The 16,109-nt window shown below is 36.7% G+C and overlaps 1 protein-coding gene across 2 annotated transcripts in view; it reads left to right on the plus strand.

Annotated features, from left to right (window-relative positions):
* CALCRL (calcitonin receptor like receptor) overlaps positions 1-16,109 on the plus strand; it is a 66,253-nt gene that overhangs the window by 31,310 nt on the left and 18,834 nt on the right. The window contains exons 2-6 of one of the 2 annotated variants that reach the window (XM_071562257.1): positions 4,134-4,230; positions 5,206-5,350; positions 6,774-6,902; positions 7,838-7,950; positions 11,022-11,113. In XM_071562257.1, coding sequence (XP_071418358.1) covers positions 4,183-4,230; positions 5,206-5,350; positions 6,774-6,902; positions 7,838-7,950; positions 11,022-11,113 — 527 coding nt within the window. In that variant the 5' untranslated portion in view covers positions 4,134-4,182. The remainder of the gene's footprint in view (positions 1-4,133; positions 4,231-5,205; positions 5,351-6,773; positions 6,903-7,837; positions 7,951-11,021; positions 11,114-16,109) is intronic. The other variant, XM_071562258.1, reaches the window with a different exon arrangement.

Genomic DNA, 16,109 nt, shown 5'->3' on the forward strand with positions numbered 1-16,109 from the left:
TGTTTGTTTGTTGGGGTTTTTTTATAATACTGTACTAGAACAATTTCAAATTAGGCAAAAGCAGAGGGCATTTTCCAGCTTGCTGCTTTTGCCTTTATCTTGGGCAGAAACAACCAAACATTGCTTGGGGTTTTAAATACTTTGAGTTGTAAGTCCCTCTCTAAAAAGAATCAGAAGTAGCAAAGGAGCTTGTATAGTCAGGGACTGATAGAACAACAATAATGGGGTAGAGGTGGTCAAGAAAATATCCATTCTGGCCCCACTTTCAATCAGAGTGAAAGAATATACATCATTTATATCCAAACATGTTTAATTTTGGGGTTACAAGGTTGTAGCACACCACAAGCAAGGTATGTCATTTTTACTGAAAATGTTTTGTGTTTTTAGTGGTGTCGTTGGGATTACTTTTTTTTTGTGTGTTTGCCTTCTTTTTCCTGGGCAAATAAAAGATTCCCAATTAGTGAAAAACGTTTCTGTGTGTGTATGAAAGTACCTGCAAAGACACAAGTAGGGTCTCCCTCCTATCCCACTCCCACAGAGTTGCATTCTGACTTGTATTCAGACTTGAGGGCAAGGTAGAAGCTGTCTGTGGTTTTGATTTTGTACTAAATGTGGTTTTCAAGTTCAAAAAAGTGTTTTTCTTGCTGACTACTTTTTTTTAACCCTTTCACTGTATCATTGAAATGGGAAATGTCTGGAGCTCAGCAAGGATGCCCTTTATTCTTGGGAGGAAGGGGAAAGGTTAAAAGTAGAAACAGCTGATTAGGCAGGATGGCTCTGTAGAGAAAGCAGGAGGAAGAGAAATGTGAACATCTGTTAAAGCTGTACCAGTGACTGTTTGGCTAAGTTCAGCTTGCAGTTCCTTTTGAATTCCTCCTTCTTCAGTAGATGTCACTGCTATCAGTGACAAACACAATGTTGGCCTCTGGAGTATCATTAGTGTGGGTAACAGAGAACGTAATAAAGAAGAAAATCAGGAAGTTCCTTTTTTCTTTTTTTAAGTTATTCCAGTCTTCACTGTCTTATACTTTGAAGGTCGGGGTTACTATTGCAATTCCTCATTCTCTTTCCTCTGAAGATCCCTTTTACTGGGAAAATAAAGCCAGAGCACTGTTAGTAGATGTAGTGTTGTGTCTACACCACTTACAGTTTCGTTGAATACCTGTCATGTAAATCATGGTCCTGCTGGCTGTTGTGCAGGTTCCTGTTGTCACAGAGTGGAGTCCAGGGATTCTGTCTAAGCTTCCACTATCTTCTCCCTCAAGCTAACATTCAAGACACTCAGATTAATCTCAGTCCATACAGTTATCTTCTCTTCCCCGCAGTCAAATTGTCAGAACAGCAGAACAACTTGGGAAGCATTATTATTTAAAGAAACCTTATGTGACTAATCCCTCCCGGCTTTGAGAGGGAAAAAACTTTCTGAGAATTATGTTTGGTTTGTATCTCATCAGAAGAGATGATTAATAAAAGCAGCCTGACTTTTTCAGCAGTACTGGCTTGCTGCCTCAGTCAAGGGGCTATAATATTGCTGTACATCCCCCAGAAAGTTCTTAATCTTCCTTGCAAAGTTCTTGTCTAGACAAATTGGAATACTGAGTGAATGAATTCATGTAATGATGCAAGAAATGCTTTCCTGAAGTCCAAACAGGCATCTGAATGACTTTCATCCTGCATTTTGTAATTTACTTCATAAGCAGTGATGTTTGGAAAAAGGATTTTTGAAGTTAGCAACTAAGAGAAATGAGTGGAAAGCACAGAGTGAGTTATAGGCTTGACTTAACATTTTATCTCCTGGGAAGACTTAATAATTTAACAGTGGATACTGGAACAGTTGATAGGAAATGTCTACAAAACCACTAGATATTAAAAGATTTGGACCATTAAAGGAACTGACCTAAGGGATGACTTTCTGTATTGTGAAACAGAAATAAACTTGGACTGTGAAACAAAGCAGATGATTTCTGCCTTTGTATGATATTGCATCTTTTAGATCAATTGTATATCTTTTAAATAAAATAAAAAGCCTAGATAAGCAAGGGTGAAGGCAATATATGAATATGCATTTTAAATTTTCCATCCAACATTTGTTTTAGCATAAGAACTGCTGGAACTATTGTGGAGAAAATTGCTTTGAACTCTTGTGTACATGTATAGAAGAACATACACAAATTATGTTTGCTATTTTCTACTTGATTGATCTCTTGGCTTGTCCTGTGCACATCATTTGTGGATTTTAACCCTGCACAGATGTGCTTGATCATACTTTGGAGAGAAAAGATTATTGACTTACTTTACAGTTGAATTATTAATTCCAATTTTCTTAGAAGGTCAGTTTTCCCCCCTCCTATGAAAACAGCCACAGCTGTGCTGTAAATGAAGGAAACTTGTGATAGATTTTAATTAATCACCTTCACCCCCAGTTGTCATGCAGAATTGAAATAATATTGCCCTTTTGCTAACTTAGATATCTGATTTAGATATATAGATATGTAGATATTTGGGTTTGGTCAACCATTATATGTATATATTTAGACTTTAGTTAACAGATCAGAATCATTACAATTATCTATCTACTTTAGTTCTCATCAGATACGGATTTTCCAGATAAATATTTGCTCTAACTAAGGATATATTTCATGGATGCTAATTGGTCTTTCTGTACGTGTTTTAGAGCCTTCAGAACAGTGTGTTTAAATTGGAGTGTCTCACAGAATTACCTGTGCAATTTGCAGCAATCAGTGTTACAGGATTGTGTGTCGCTGGCAAAAATAGAATGCAGATTATGGATACAGTTTTAGTCTGGGAGAAACAGGCACAGCAGAAACTGTGCAATGTAAATGATTTTACAACACATTTCTTGTATCTGCATGAGGCTGTAGGTTAACAGCAGAATCTTATATGTTGTGGTTAGTATATCCTATGCATTTTGTGACTAAGACAGGGATTTTTAAAAAAGAATAAGCTTCTTGTACAATTACCTCTGTGTGCCACCCGTTGTTTGTCATCCATCAGTCTCTCATAGGACAGGAATTGCTGAATAGGAGACACTTCCAAAGACAACAGCGAGTGTGATCTGAGTTCAGGATGCAGGTTTGGGTGTACTCAGCACCCAACATCCCTCTTGATTTGGTGGCAGTGGGATCTTTGAGCTGGATGTATGAGGGACCTTTCGGGTATGCAAGGTTTGGGTCCTTAACCAGTGTAAGATTTCTTGTGAATTAATCTGTGCAAGGGAACTAAACTCAAACGTATGTTATCACCTTTGTTTTAGCTGAAAATAGCTTCATTAATGCTACTGCAGAGAGTTACTTAGATTTCTGACATGTAGTTTAATTGTAATGACTTGAACTAAATATGGAAAGGTCTTTTTCCTCAATGCAAGCAGAAGAAAAGCTCTTATCTCAGTTTCAGGCCCAGCTCTGTGATCTTTCCAGGATACTTCAGGACACAGTGAAATATTGCACTACAAATCTCTTAGACATATCCCTTCCTTTTGAGGCAGTTGTCACAGCAGGTTTACCCTGGATAGATGGTTTTGCATTTAATAAATAATTTTGTATATTTTATGCATTAGGTGCATTTCACACTTCAAGAATCAATTCCAAGAATAGTCTGCACTGTAGGGCAACCACAGATGGTTTGGATAGTTGTACTTTCTTCAAATGACAGATAAAGAAACTATCTTACAGCTACTGCAGACACAGAAGCTATTTTACAGCTCGCAATTAATTCTTGCATTGCTGTTATATGCCTTGCAAAGTTGTAACTTCAGGATAAAGTGGCTACTTACTACATCAGTTATTCCAAAAATAGCAAAACTAATATCAGCTAGTATGAAGAAAATGGGAAATAACTCTGTGTGTGTGTTTGTGAAAGTCTGAGGCTGCTTTAAGGACACTGAACTGCAATGTGCTGTGGCTGCCCAAGGGCAGTGATGTCAAGGAGTCCACTCATATCTTGGGGCTAATTGCTGTTAGAGTAGGTACCGTGTCCAAGGCTGAGACAAACCCTGGGAAGGTGTTGGTTGAGGCACTGGAGGCTGCAGTGCAGGAGAAAACAGAAAGAAAGTTTTTTATCATTTTGGCTTTCATTAATTGCTAAATTTCTTCCTATATTTTTTTCCACTGCAGTTTGAATTCATTCAACTACAGCATAAAATTCACTGCACTGGCTACAAAAATGAGAAAAAGCTGGATCACATTTTTGCTCTTCTTATCAGTTACTATGGTGAGTCTTATGAATTTTTTAAATTACTTCCAGTTTTAACCAGCATATACAGAATGACATAGGAATTGTTAAAAAAGAAATGCAGAAAAAATTAATCTTGTGTTCAAACATAGTTTCTGCACAACAGGATCTTTATCTACCTTCTGTTCTCCTTCATATTCCTGTGTTAAAGGAACAGAAATAGTATTTACCTCTGCTGAATCCTTTGCTGGCTGAGAACAGGAACAGTTGATAAGTGACATATTAGCAGTACTCTGCAAACCCCAGGAAGACTGGAGGAGACATCTGAGATTCTGACATTCTCAGAACTTTTAATTTAATCCCTTTTACGACAGTGGTACAGTGTTCAAATCTACAGCTTTGTTTTTTCATGAAATTAACTGGCTTCCAATAAAATATTTAATTACTATTAAAATGTACTTTAAAAGTTTATGTTTTGATCTAGAATCCTGATTTTTTTAAAAATTTTAATAACTATAAAAATGTATGTTTTGCCTTCTGAAAACCCTCTGGTATTATGAGAGTTGACTTTATGGTTCACCAGACCAGAGAAACCAAATAGCTCTGGACAAACCAAACGCTTCAGTGAATAAAATAGATGGAAACTCATTTTTCATAAAGGATCATTTTGGGCCAGATTGAAATGCCTTTTAGACTAAACTTTGATATATGTCTCTGGATTTTGCAAAGGCTGTTCATATACTTCTGACTCTCTCAGTGCTTTAAGCATGTTGCCGTTATTATTTACAAATCTTGCTAGTTACTCATCCAGGCTCATTCAGGAGATATTTGTCAAGATTCAGTAGTAAAAATTGATAAATTAACCAGAAAAACACAAAATCATACTGTCAGTAATAATATTTGAAGATCATTTTCCTTCAGTAAAATAATATTTAAAATATAAAAGGTAGACATTGAAGAAGTTTGTGTTGGAGCTTTTACATGATTTGCTAAAAGAAGTTTTTCTCTTCTTAGTTTTTTGCCACTGCTGTACCATCTGAAGGACATCAGAACATGACAGAGGAATTCATGCAACTGAGTGTCACACGGAATAAAATTATGACAGCACAGTATGAATGCTACCAGAAAATCATGCAAGATCCAATCCACAGAAAAGAAGGTAGAAATTATTTTTTATGAAGTCTTACTAAGGCAAATGGTCAACAGATATAATTTCACTAATTCAGGATCCCTTAGTCATATTAAATTCCTGTCTTGCTAGCAAGTGTTATTCAGGTTGTAACAATATTTGTACAGTTTTTTAGAAATATAACTTTGGGATGCATGAGGATAAAGTAATATGTGATATTACCTGCTTCTTATAGAACACAAAGCTTTTATTTCTGCTTAGAAAGAGTTGATTTAAATATATATATTTAAAAATTGGCTAATTCATCTTGCCACTTTATTTCATTTCATGTTCCTATGATGCCTCTGTCTGCCTGGTCATATCTGCCTTTAAAAATTGAAAGTGTCCCCACTCTGAGGGCTGTATTAGTGTCATTATTGCTTTTTCTGATAACTCAGAGATAACCTCAGTGACTCTGCCTCTCACTGTATTCGCTGATTCTGACTTGGTAATCTCTGGAAACATTGAATGGCTTTTGAGACAAGAAAAAGTAATTATGTTCTTATAGAAAGAGATTTTTTCCTTCTGAAATGATTCTTTGGAGGAACTGAATGCCTGGAGGTCAGAAATGAGTACAAGTCTGACAGTGTAATCTTATGCCCAACTTCAGAAAGCTCTGGACAAATTTGAAAATCTTCAGATGAGGAGAAATTACAAGATGTTTGAAAACTGCCTTTGAGGTGGGGGAATTATTAAGTCTTTAAAAGAAAACTGTAGCAAGGTGCTAAAAACATCTTCAAATTAGTAGCATTGGTCAGCCATTCTGTGTGCCTTTTGGGAAAGAATTTGTTTATAAAACTGCAGCTCATTCTCAAGGGAAGTTTATTTTAGATGTTGAAATTTCTGTGAGTGCAGTGAGGCATTGGAATGGGCTCTTGAGGGACACTGTGGATTCCCTGTTCCTGGAGCACTTAGAGAAGTTTCTGTCCAGGGATTGCTGCAGGCTCAGCTCGGCCTGAGGCAGAGGAGCTGTGGCTGCCTCCCAGCCAGTTTTCTCATGGCTTCTAGAATACCACTGTACCACTGTGTTTTCAGTGGGCTAGCAAACAAATGGATAGGCTTGGTATACACCCAAAATATATATAAATTTGATAAAATGGTCTTTGGAAACATAAGACTCTTTGCTAAGATGCGTCATTGACTATGAATTGATTTAGGGTTTTTGGCCCACTGTGGTCTGGGTCGGAAGTTTGTAAATTGCAGATGTAGAATGAGAATGAATTTCAAAATGTGTTTGAAGAAATATATGTACAAGGAACTATCTCTGTTAGGTGGAGTTTTAATCAATTATCTCTAAATCTTCGTTTTCTATTTCCTTTTGTTTTTCCTCATTGCTGCAAACTTACCTTACCCAGTCTTACATCTTACTTTTGGAAGTCTATTATGAAAAGAGGGGTCGTTATTTTATTGCCAGGTCTCTACATGTTTGCAGGTCCCTACTGTAACAGGACATGGGATGGCTGGTTGTGCTGGAGTGATGTTGCTGCCGGAACTGTGTCAGTGCAGCGTTGTCCTGACTACTTCCAGGATTTCAACCCATCGGGTAAGAGTGCATTAACTTCTACATCAGCCTATTTCTTAATGAAATGGGTGTTTGAGTGCTTGAAGTCTCTTGTTTGTCCCATTCAAGTCATTAGTGCTCCAGAATTTCAGAAACTTAAGACCATTATTAGCATTTTCCTTTTATCACACAGAAAACTGACAAGTTACTTATTTTCTTCTCTGATCTATGCCCTTGAGGGATTTCATAGGTTAGAGAGTAGGAACTGAAATTAGGTAATACTTTTTTCGTCTTGGATATGAGCTTTTTTCTCTTACAGACAAACAGAAATATGACTTTTACCTCAATTTTGCATTTGAAGTTGACAAAGATTTTCTCCCACTTTGAATCGTTTCCTCTTTCTGTGGGTTAACTCTGTGAGCATGTGAAAAATATAACAAACGTATAGTCATTCTCTTTCTGCTCACTTTGTATTTCCCAGGATCCTTTCATGCCTCTTTCCATTTGATGATAGAAATTGTTGTGGTTCCAGAAGCTTTCGGCTTTGGTTCTTGAGCAGTTTTTCTATTGCTATTTTCATGCCCGTCCAATCCTAATTTATAGTAGTAGGATGTCAAACTTCAGTTTAGATCTTGGATGCTAAACAAGCCATTTAAATGTACTTGCCACTTCATCTGGTAGTTTTCTAACAGTTTGTTCAATATATTTTGATACTTACTGCATTGGAGGAGGAAAATCTATTTGTTTTCTTAAGGAAAATCACATCATAGTCTGCTCTTGCCAAGCAAAAGCAACGACCTCTGGTTTCTCAGAATTCATAGTAACAAGCAAAGTCTCTCTAGTCATATTAATAAAGCTGTCATTTGTTTGCCAATCTTTATTAAATACTTGGCATCAGGAAATAGAACTTTAGTGCTGACTATTGTATTTTTCTTTCATTTTTCTTTTGTTTTTTGTTCCGTCAACTTTGATTGCAGAAAAAGTTACGAAGATCTGTGATCCAAATGGGAATTGGTTTAGACACCCCGAAAGCAACAGGACATGGACAAACTATACTCAGTGTAATAGCTACACACATGAAAAAGTAAAGGTAGGAAAGGAATGAGTGCGTGTTACCAGTGTCGAGAAACTGATCTGAAAGATTTCCCAGGTTTCAAAACTCAAACGGCTGCAGAGTTGATGCAGCTTCAAATAACAAAATGAAGAATGTTGAACAACAATGGCGAATTGTGCAAAACAGACTCAAAAAAAACCCCAAAGAACTCAAAACCTGATTTGTCTTTTACAGCTGATTTCAACTGCTTGAATAATATGATCCTTTTCTTTTGTTTATGAGTCTTGTAAATGTGTAGGTACTTGTACTTGTCTAGCTCATCCAGAGTCATCTACTGGTAAGCGAAGTGTATGTCTTGCAAGGGGAGACCTTTATGTTTTGCTCTGGAATCTTGAAGTGGGGTCCAAGTTCAGCAGAACTGCAGGAGGTTTTTCTGTCTCTGGAGGATGTGCTGAGTACATGGGTTTATCCAGTTAACTCACAGTGACAGATTCTCAGCAGGTCCATAGGCAGAGTTTTTCCTTGGGATTAACACATCTTCAAGGCAGCTTTCAGTAGAGTTTGGATGTTTGGGGGTTAGGTTTTTCTCCTCAGTGTGAAAAGCAGACCTAATCTGTCTTGTTACAAAAGTGTAGTCAAGGTGTAACTGAGTAGATTCACCACAGGATCTTTGGAGACCAAAGGGAACTAAATGAAGAGAACTGCTGGATAGTGTCTGTCTTAGCCTGTGATCCTTTTCCTTTGTTTATCTTGTGTCCTGACTCCCAAATGCCTCTTTCAGTTTCTGAGATATGAAGCTGCTCACATGAATAGAAAACCTATACTTTGAGTTGATTTATGTGAAACTTTGCAAGCATACCAAATATCTCAAAGTCAGGCAGCAAAATGCTTTATTTTCTGTATATCAAAAGTAGACTCTATGCACACACATACCCATGTGGGAATATGTAGAGACCTCAGCTGATCTTCAAGATGCCCATTGGTTGAAAAATTTAGACAAAATAAAAATCTAAATGACCTCTCTGAACTACTCTGTATATGTGATATGATGGGCAAATTTACTTATTTGCCTCCCCCAACTGTATTTTCACTATTATACTTTATGAAACAGTTGGTCATGGGAAGAAGCATTAAATTGAAAGTAATTTCAAGAACTAGGAATATAAAATGCAGATCAGGATAGGCTGAAAATTAATTTGGATCTCATGGAAAAGGGCTCAATAACAGCAGATTGTATCAAAAACTCTGATATGTAAAAGAGATGGCAACTTCTGACATCGTTGCCTTTGAATGCTTTAGGGTATTTTGCTGGAAATCACATTGAGCAAAAGGTGGTAACAGATGATAATGAGGCACTTTTTTATTGCTTTGCCTCAAATCATGAGACCCTGAGTTCATTAAAGGCAATTTAATTCTAGTAGCAGAATTGCTATATTCATTGATTCCTGCTAATATTTGGCTGAGAACTGAGGATATTATTCAGACACGAGCAGATCCATGAAGGTCCTTCTTTATGAATAATGAGGTAGTTTCCCTCAGGCTGTTTCGCCTGCATATTTCAACTCTGTCACACACCAGAAGCTGTTCCTGAAGTGCAGTAATAGGTCTGAAGAAAACCTTGCTGCTTTCTGCACTTCAATCAGTGTGGGTTTTTATTAAGCAGCATGATCCCCTCTCTCACTAGAAGATGAGTGAGATATTGCACAATAAATCTGACTGTTGTGCATTGTTCAAGTCTTGTTGTTCCCACCCTCAGTAGCAGTCCCTGCCTTTTGGGCCAGTTCTAAATTGTACAGAACTCTTATAAATCCTTAACATGCACATTTGCCTAAATGGGTCACTGAATGGCATAGTAATATGGGATATGAACCTGTCAGAAAAAGGCTGTTGTCATTTACACATCCCAAATGTTAGCATGTCAGGGTAACACATGTTTTTTTCTTTTCCAATTTTTTATGAATTTTTCACTAACACATTTTATATTGCTTTTTTTCTTTTTTTTATTAACAAAGCTATCTCATTTTTAAAAGTAATGATAATTTAAAAATTTCTAGCATATTTAAAGAGGTACCTTTTAGTCATCTTACAACCTACTTAAACCTTTACCCTGGAATCTTTTGTATTATTTCTAAAGTTAATATGTATATCAAGCTGCAGTTTATCTGTCTTAAATTGGAATAATAAATTCAGGAGATACATAGAGTTTGCTGTATCTGAACATTCTATGCATGCTCTAATTCTCTCTATGGAATCCAGATAGTTATGCTTACTGTAAGAGTGTAAAATTTAATATAAAAATCTTCATTTCCTTATGTGCTAAATGATAGTCTTAAATTTAATGCAAGAGAAATTTTGTGAGACAGATTTCATAACTGAAAGCAAAAAGGTTTTACTTTTTTAATATGTTATGAATTAAAATATTAATTAGCTCAATTTATATATTAAATAATTAATTGTAATATCAACATATTAATTTACCTTTTTTTTTTTACCTTTTGTATCTATCCAGATTTTCATAATTTTATAATTTGGCTGGAGACTTATTTAACAAGACTATTTAGTCTTCACTGTTCTTGAGTCATTAACTTTTTTCATGCCCTTCCTTAAATGTTGAATCATAACTGAATTTCCAGTATCATAGTCCCAGCTTGCTTTCAAGACAGTATCTGTAAATGATAAAGAAAAAGCCTTCTGTGAAGAAAAAATAAGTAAATTCCTGTAGGGAGCACGTTTTACTTAGGAATTGGGTTACTTGAAGAACCAAACCTCAGACAGCAGGGCACCCAGTACAGTAGCTCAAATAGACAGATTTATGTAAACATTCACAAAAAAGCCCATGGAAGAATATCTTAGAAGCCCTGATGTTTTAATTGGTAAGAGGTACATTCTAGTGATGATCTCAAATAATCTGTTTTGTTTCCTGCAAAGAGAGGTTTAAGTAAGATGTTGTTTTGCATGATCCTGGGTTTGTCTTATCATTATCTGAAATGTTTTTCTTTTGTTAGTATTGTTATAGTCATTTTATATGCAGGAGAGATGTATAAGTATGTGTTTCAACAATAGTTCTGTATGAGTCACAGGTGCTTGGCTTTGTTCTTGTATTGCAGACTGCTCTGAATTTGTATTACTTGGCCATCATCGGACACGGTCTTTCAATTGCATCACTTCTGATTTCTCTTGGCATATTCTTTTATTTTAAGTAAGTATATTTAAGATCCTTTATCAAATATCAGTGGCTGCCACAACCCTAGTTTCAGTGCTTTGAAATGCCAGCCATCCAAATGAAATTAGATTGAGCAAGAAGCTGAAGAAAGCCAGTATATTGATTTGGCATTGAACATTGTGTTGTAATAAATGTTTAGGATTATTTTCTCAGGAACCTAAAATCAAAAATCTGCAAGCCAAAGGCTGTAGAATACATTGAAAATGGGAAATGGGAGAATGTCTGATTTAGTTTTGTGATGTTTGGGTTATTTTAGTGATAAAATTACAGTATGGATTTTAGGAACTGGACTCAGTGATCCTTGTGGGTCCCTTCCAACTCATATTCTATGATTCTATGTTATGCCAAACATGAGCCAGACTCAAGAGCAAGTGGAGACCAAAATACTGATGACATATGATACGTACAGTAACATTCCAAAGTAGGTACTCACAAAACATGACAAGGCTAAGAGCTTCAGTAGAAATGTAAATAATAAAAACAATCCTTTTTCTATTCACTATATTATGTGCCTGACAGGCATGTCATCCTCTGACTAACAGTTATTATGTTACCTCCTTGAGAGAAACTTTGAGCAGTGTATCACCCTGTCACAACAGCTCATAATATAATGTCTTTTAAAATTAGTGTCATTACATCATATTTTATGAACTTTTATTCCCTGTGAAAGACTCCTGTTCTTTGTTTTTCCTTTATTCCCCCTACCAACTGCTGCACTGCACGGCATGGCCTTCCCTTGTTAACTGGCTCCAGTTTAATCATTTCTCCATCATTTCTCACTGGATAACACACATCTGCTCTTTGGACTTACCTATTTCTTACCACTATGCCCTGCTGTCTCACTCCATCTCTAATTTCTTCCTAATGTGAATATGAATAGTACATACAGTGGCCACTGATTCTGCTTTTCTCATGCTGTGGACTTTGACTAGGCGGGAGTAGCTGATATCTGATTAAAATAAAAGTTATCCTTTTTAGTCACATCTGGCTGAAAAAAAGTGTTTCGGGTTTAGCTACACATTATTTCCCCAGGTCTCCACAACATTTCCACAACCCCCCAACAAACTAGAATGTTTCAACTTCACAGAATCACGGAATATTCTGGGTTGGAAGGGACCCAAAAGGATTGTTGGGTCCAGCTCTCAAGCAAATGGCACATGTGGGATCAAACCCACATGGTTACTAGCACCATGCTCTAACCAGCTGAGCTAATCTCAGGGTCTTTGTAGCCTCTCTATGAAGTCCAGTATGCAAGATGATTCTTCAGCTTTTTCTGATCTCCTTTCATGAGGGAATCCTGAATATTTGGGTTTTAATGAATTCATTTGCATATGACCTGTTAGAACAATGCTTACCATTTCCAAATTCACTTTCCTTCTGCAAAATCAACATGTGAAATGACTGAGTCCATATAAGAAGCTTAATTTTGCATAAAAAAGGTCTATACTGTTGCAATAAGTGTCACACAAAGTTTAGCAGACTAAATATGTAATGTGGCAGGAAAAATACTTTGACAGATTTCTTAGTGGAAAGCAAAAAATTAGGGATAGTATATGATTTTATAATATTGGAGACAGCCAAGTATGATTTTTCTGTACTATATTATGAAGTCTGAGACAATTTCCTCTTGGTTTGTGGCACTTACTGCAAAAGCAGGTGATCTACTCTGCTACCATGCTATGACATGCTATGTCATATTTCTCTAACCATCTAGAGATCTTTTCTCCCTGTGGCAGAGGGATCATCTTCCTTCAGAGAACCAATGGAATTAATCCAGGCCCACAAACCACATTTTCTACACTGTGGTTATGTTTGGATATAAAAGGAAATTACAAAATTTAAAGGAAGCTAAAGAAAGTCTTCTACAAGCTGTTCTCCTGGGATGTACAGTTCCTCTAAAGTATTTTTAGTACCATAAGGGTATTTAAGGACCTAGATTAATACCAGGATGTATTATGTATCAGCTAAAGCTTGCATAATTATTCATAGCTTTAACAGGTGGGCTTTTTTTTTTTTTTGCTATTGGGGAGGATGCCTTTGAATTTGTCGTTTCCAAAAAATTTATTCTATTGGTGACTGACAGTTTCCACACAACCTTTGCTAGATTGATGACCATTAGAATATCTTTGGGCTTCACTAGAAATTTAGCACTTTTCTCCATAAGAATTTTTTTTTTTGCAAGTATCAATTATTTGTGTTTTGAATTATCTTCTTTAGGATTAAAATTTTTCTGCATTTTCTGCTTGCACTTGAAATTTTCATTTTTCTTTGGAAAATTGCCTCACTGGAAATATTTGTCCCGTGTGTAACTTGTGTCCTCCAAGTGCAATTTAATAGCATGAAATGGGCCATAAACTTGGAACTATAATCTTTTTCTCTACAAATTCACCTATGAGACAGAAAAGTAACTTCTTGCAGTGCCTGTGCTTTTTCAATTTATTGCATACTCTAGATCATACATGGGTTTGTAATAAATCTTCTGATAAAATAATTATATTGTTTTCTTAAAGAGAAACAAGACAAAAGAAACTTAAAGAAGCAGTGATTGAGGAGAAAGGGGAGCTATAATTTGAAAGATGCCCCCCTCACCAAGCCAAACAAAATCCAATGGAATAAAAAGACCCAAGTGTTATGTCAAATCCTGTGACAGCTCTCATAGAGGAAAGCAACACGGTGCTTAAAGATGGGCAAGCCACTGATAGACTGTTAGGGATAGAGGAGGTTCCTAACTCACTTTAGTTACATCTGAATGGTTCATTTCCCTCCACAGAATGTGTGTATCTCACTGGTTGAATCTTGCAGTATTTGAATACCTAAAAAACTTAGATCTCAAAAACTTTTGAAAATGTCACCGTTTTTCTTTTGGAAAAGTATTGGATAAATCAATTTTTTCCTAATGCCCTAGTTATGCAGGAGTCAAAACAGGAAGGGAAATAGGTAATTTAGCAGCAGGTCTGTTTCTATTTTACTACATATGGTTTAATCTAGGGGTTGGTCATTCAAATTTTCTTAGATCATAAATACAAGAATTAAGTGATTAAAGGGTATTACATCATTAACAAAAACAGTCAGAAAAAAGAATATAGGAAGGATAACAGAAGAGGGAGGGTGGGGAGGCTTAGGAAAAATCCTTTTATTACCAAAAACAGTCTTGGTTTTTAAATGTCATCAGTCTTGCTTTCTTGTTTCATGTCCGGTGATCCTTTCAATCCTTTTATGCATGGGTGGAGGTGGGTGTGGATGGGTGTGTTTGAATATTCAACAGGAACAGCTGCTGGATGACCCGAGAGATGGCCCCATTAGCTGTACGTGCTCTTCCTTGCCTGTGCCTTGAATCTTAACAATAAGCAGACAGAATTCCAGAGTTCTTCAGGGCTTGTTTACTTACACAAAGCCCTTTGCTAGAATCTAGCATTGTCTCTCTTCATACATAAACCATATAGGATAAAAATATGAAAACATGTTTGCAAAGAACATAAAATACTGCATGTTAGAATAGTCAAAGCTTATGCATCGATGGCATTAAAAGAATAAAATAAAATCTTAATAAGCCGAATGAAATACATTTTATCCCTTTATATTCGTGTGCAAATCTCTGTTCTGTATTTTGGACACTTTTGTATTTTCTTCAGCTAAATAACACGTGGCAAACAGAGTTCATGCAGTTCATGTGCTGGCAGCACTGCTTTCTAAGGGGGTCTCCTGTTCCTGTGTTTGGTGAGGTGGACTCAGCATGTCTCAGGGTTCCAGGGCCTGACTTGAAGAAGCTGCCTGATTTATGGTACTGCATCATGTTTCTGAACCTGCCAGCTTAGTCCATGGATCCGTGGGTGCTTCACGTGCTGCTCTTGGGAGAGTTGCACAGGATGCAGCCACCATGCTGACTCCTCTGAAGCCACTGTTCCTCTTCTCATTTGGGTCATCTTCGTTGTTTCATGTTTTCCTTTTACTCTTCCTGCCTTTGTGGCTATTCCATATCTGCATTTTTCTGTTGAATTAAAAATTCTACTCCCTCCTACTCTCCCAAATGAAGAATGAATCACCAATATCCTTACTTTATCTTTTCTTTCAGGCATGATATTAGAAAGGGTAGAAAACTTGATTTTTTTTCCCTTGTGTGACAGTTTAGACTTGTCCCCTGCTGGCAAGTCAATGTATTTCTGATTTTTCTAGCAGTGAGCAGCAGTGGCATGTGTAAGTGGTAGATGTTCCCCTCCAGTCAGTCATTTCAGTGTGCCAATCAGCTACACTCCATGTCTCTGTACTAAATGGAGGCAGGTAGGTGTGGCTGCAGAGCACACACTCTTCACAGCAGAGGCTTCAGTCGATGCTTTCTGTGGAGCAACCAAAGAGCATTTCCTGAGCATGACTCTGGCACTACAGTCTTCATCACTTCTCTGTGTGGGGTGGAGAGGTTTCTCTGACCATTTTACACTGTGACACTGCTCTGGGCTCTTGACTGCTGGTGCTGGTGTACTGATGTGTGACTCTGGTCGAGTTGCTTTGCTTGTATGTGCTGCACCCCCTCTTAAACATAAAGAGTTCATTTGTACCCAGATCTGTAGACTTACCATCTGCTTTCATAACATAAGGAATGTTATTTGCTCCTTTGGGGGTTGGGAGAATTAAAAGTTAAAGCTTTCTATCTTCTTTTGGGTTTGTCTGTAAAGCTGAATTTCATTTGAAAACCTTGTATGAGAAGCAGTCCTGTTTCTTGGAATAGCACAGAGTTAGACCTGCTTCCTCTATAAAGACAGACATACAGAAATTTGCTGCCACAATTTCTAGTACTGTTTAGTATTGCTGAACCTCTGTTTAAAAAAATAAAAGGGTCCTCCCAAAGATATTTTCTCTTTAATTTTACTGCAAGTTTAAAAGCAAATCTTGAAAATTAACACAATTAAGTGCAGTTATATAGTGATTTTTATAATTGTATCCTATATACTGTTTATAACTTAGTTATACACAAAAG

This window comes from Pithys albifrons, chromosome 8 (genome assembly GCF_047495875.1).
Source record: "Pithys albifrons albifrons isolate INPA30051 chromosome 8, PitAlb_v1, whole genome shotgun sequence".
In the NCBI taxonomy this organism is placed as follows: domain Eukaryota; kingdom Metazoa; phylum Chordata; class Aves; order Passeriformes; family Thamnophilidae; genus Pithys; species Pithys albifrons.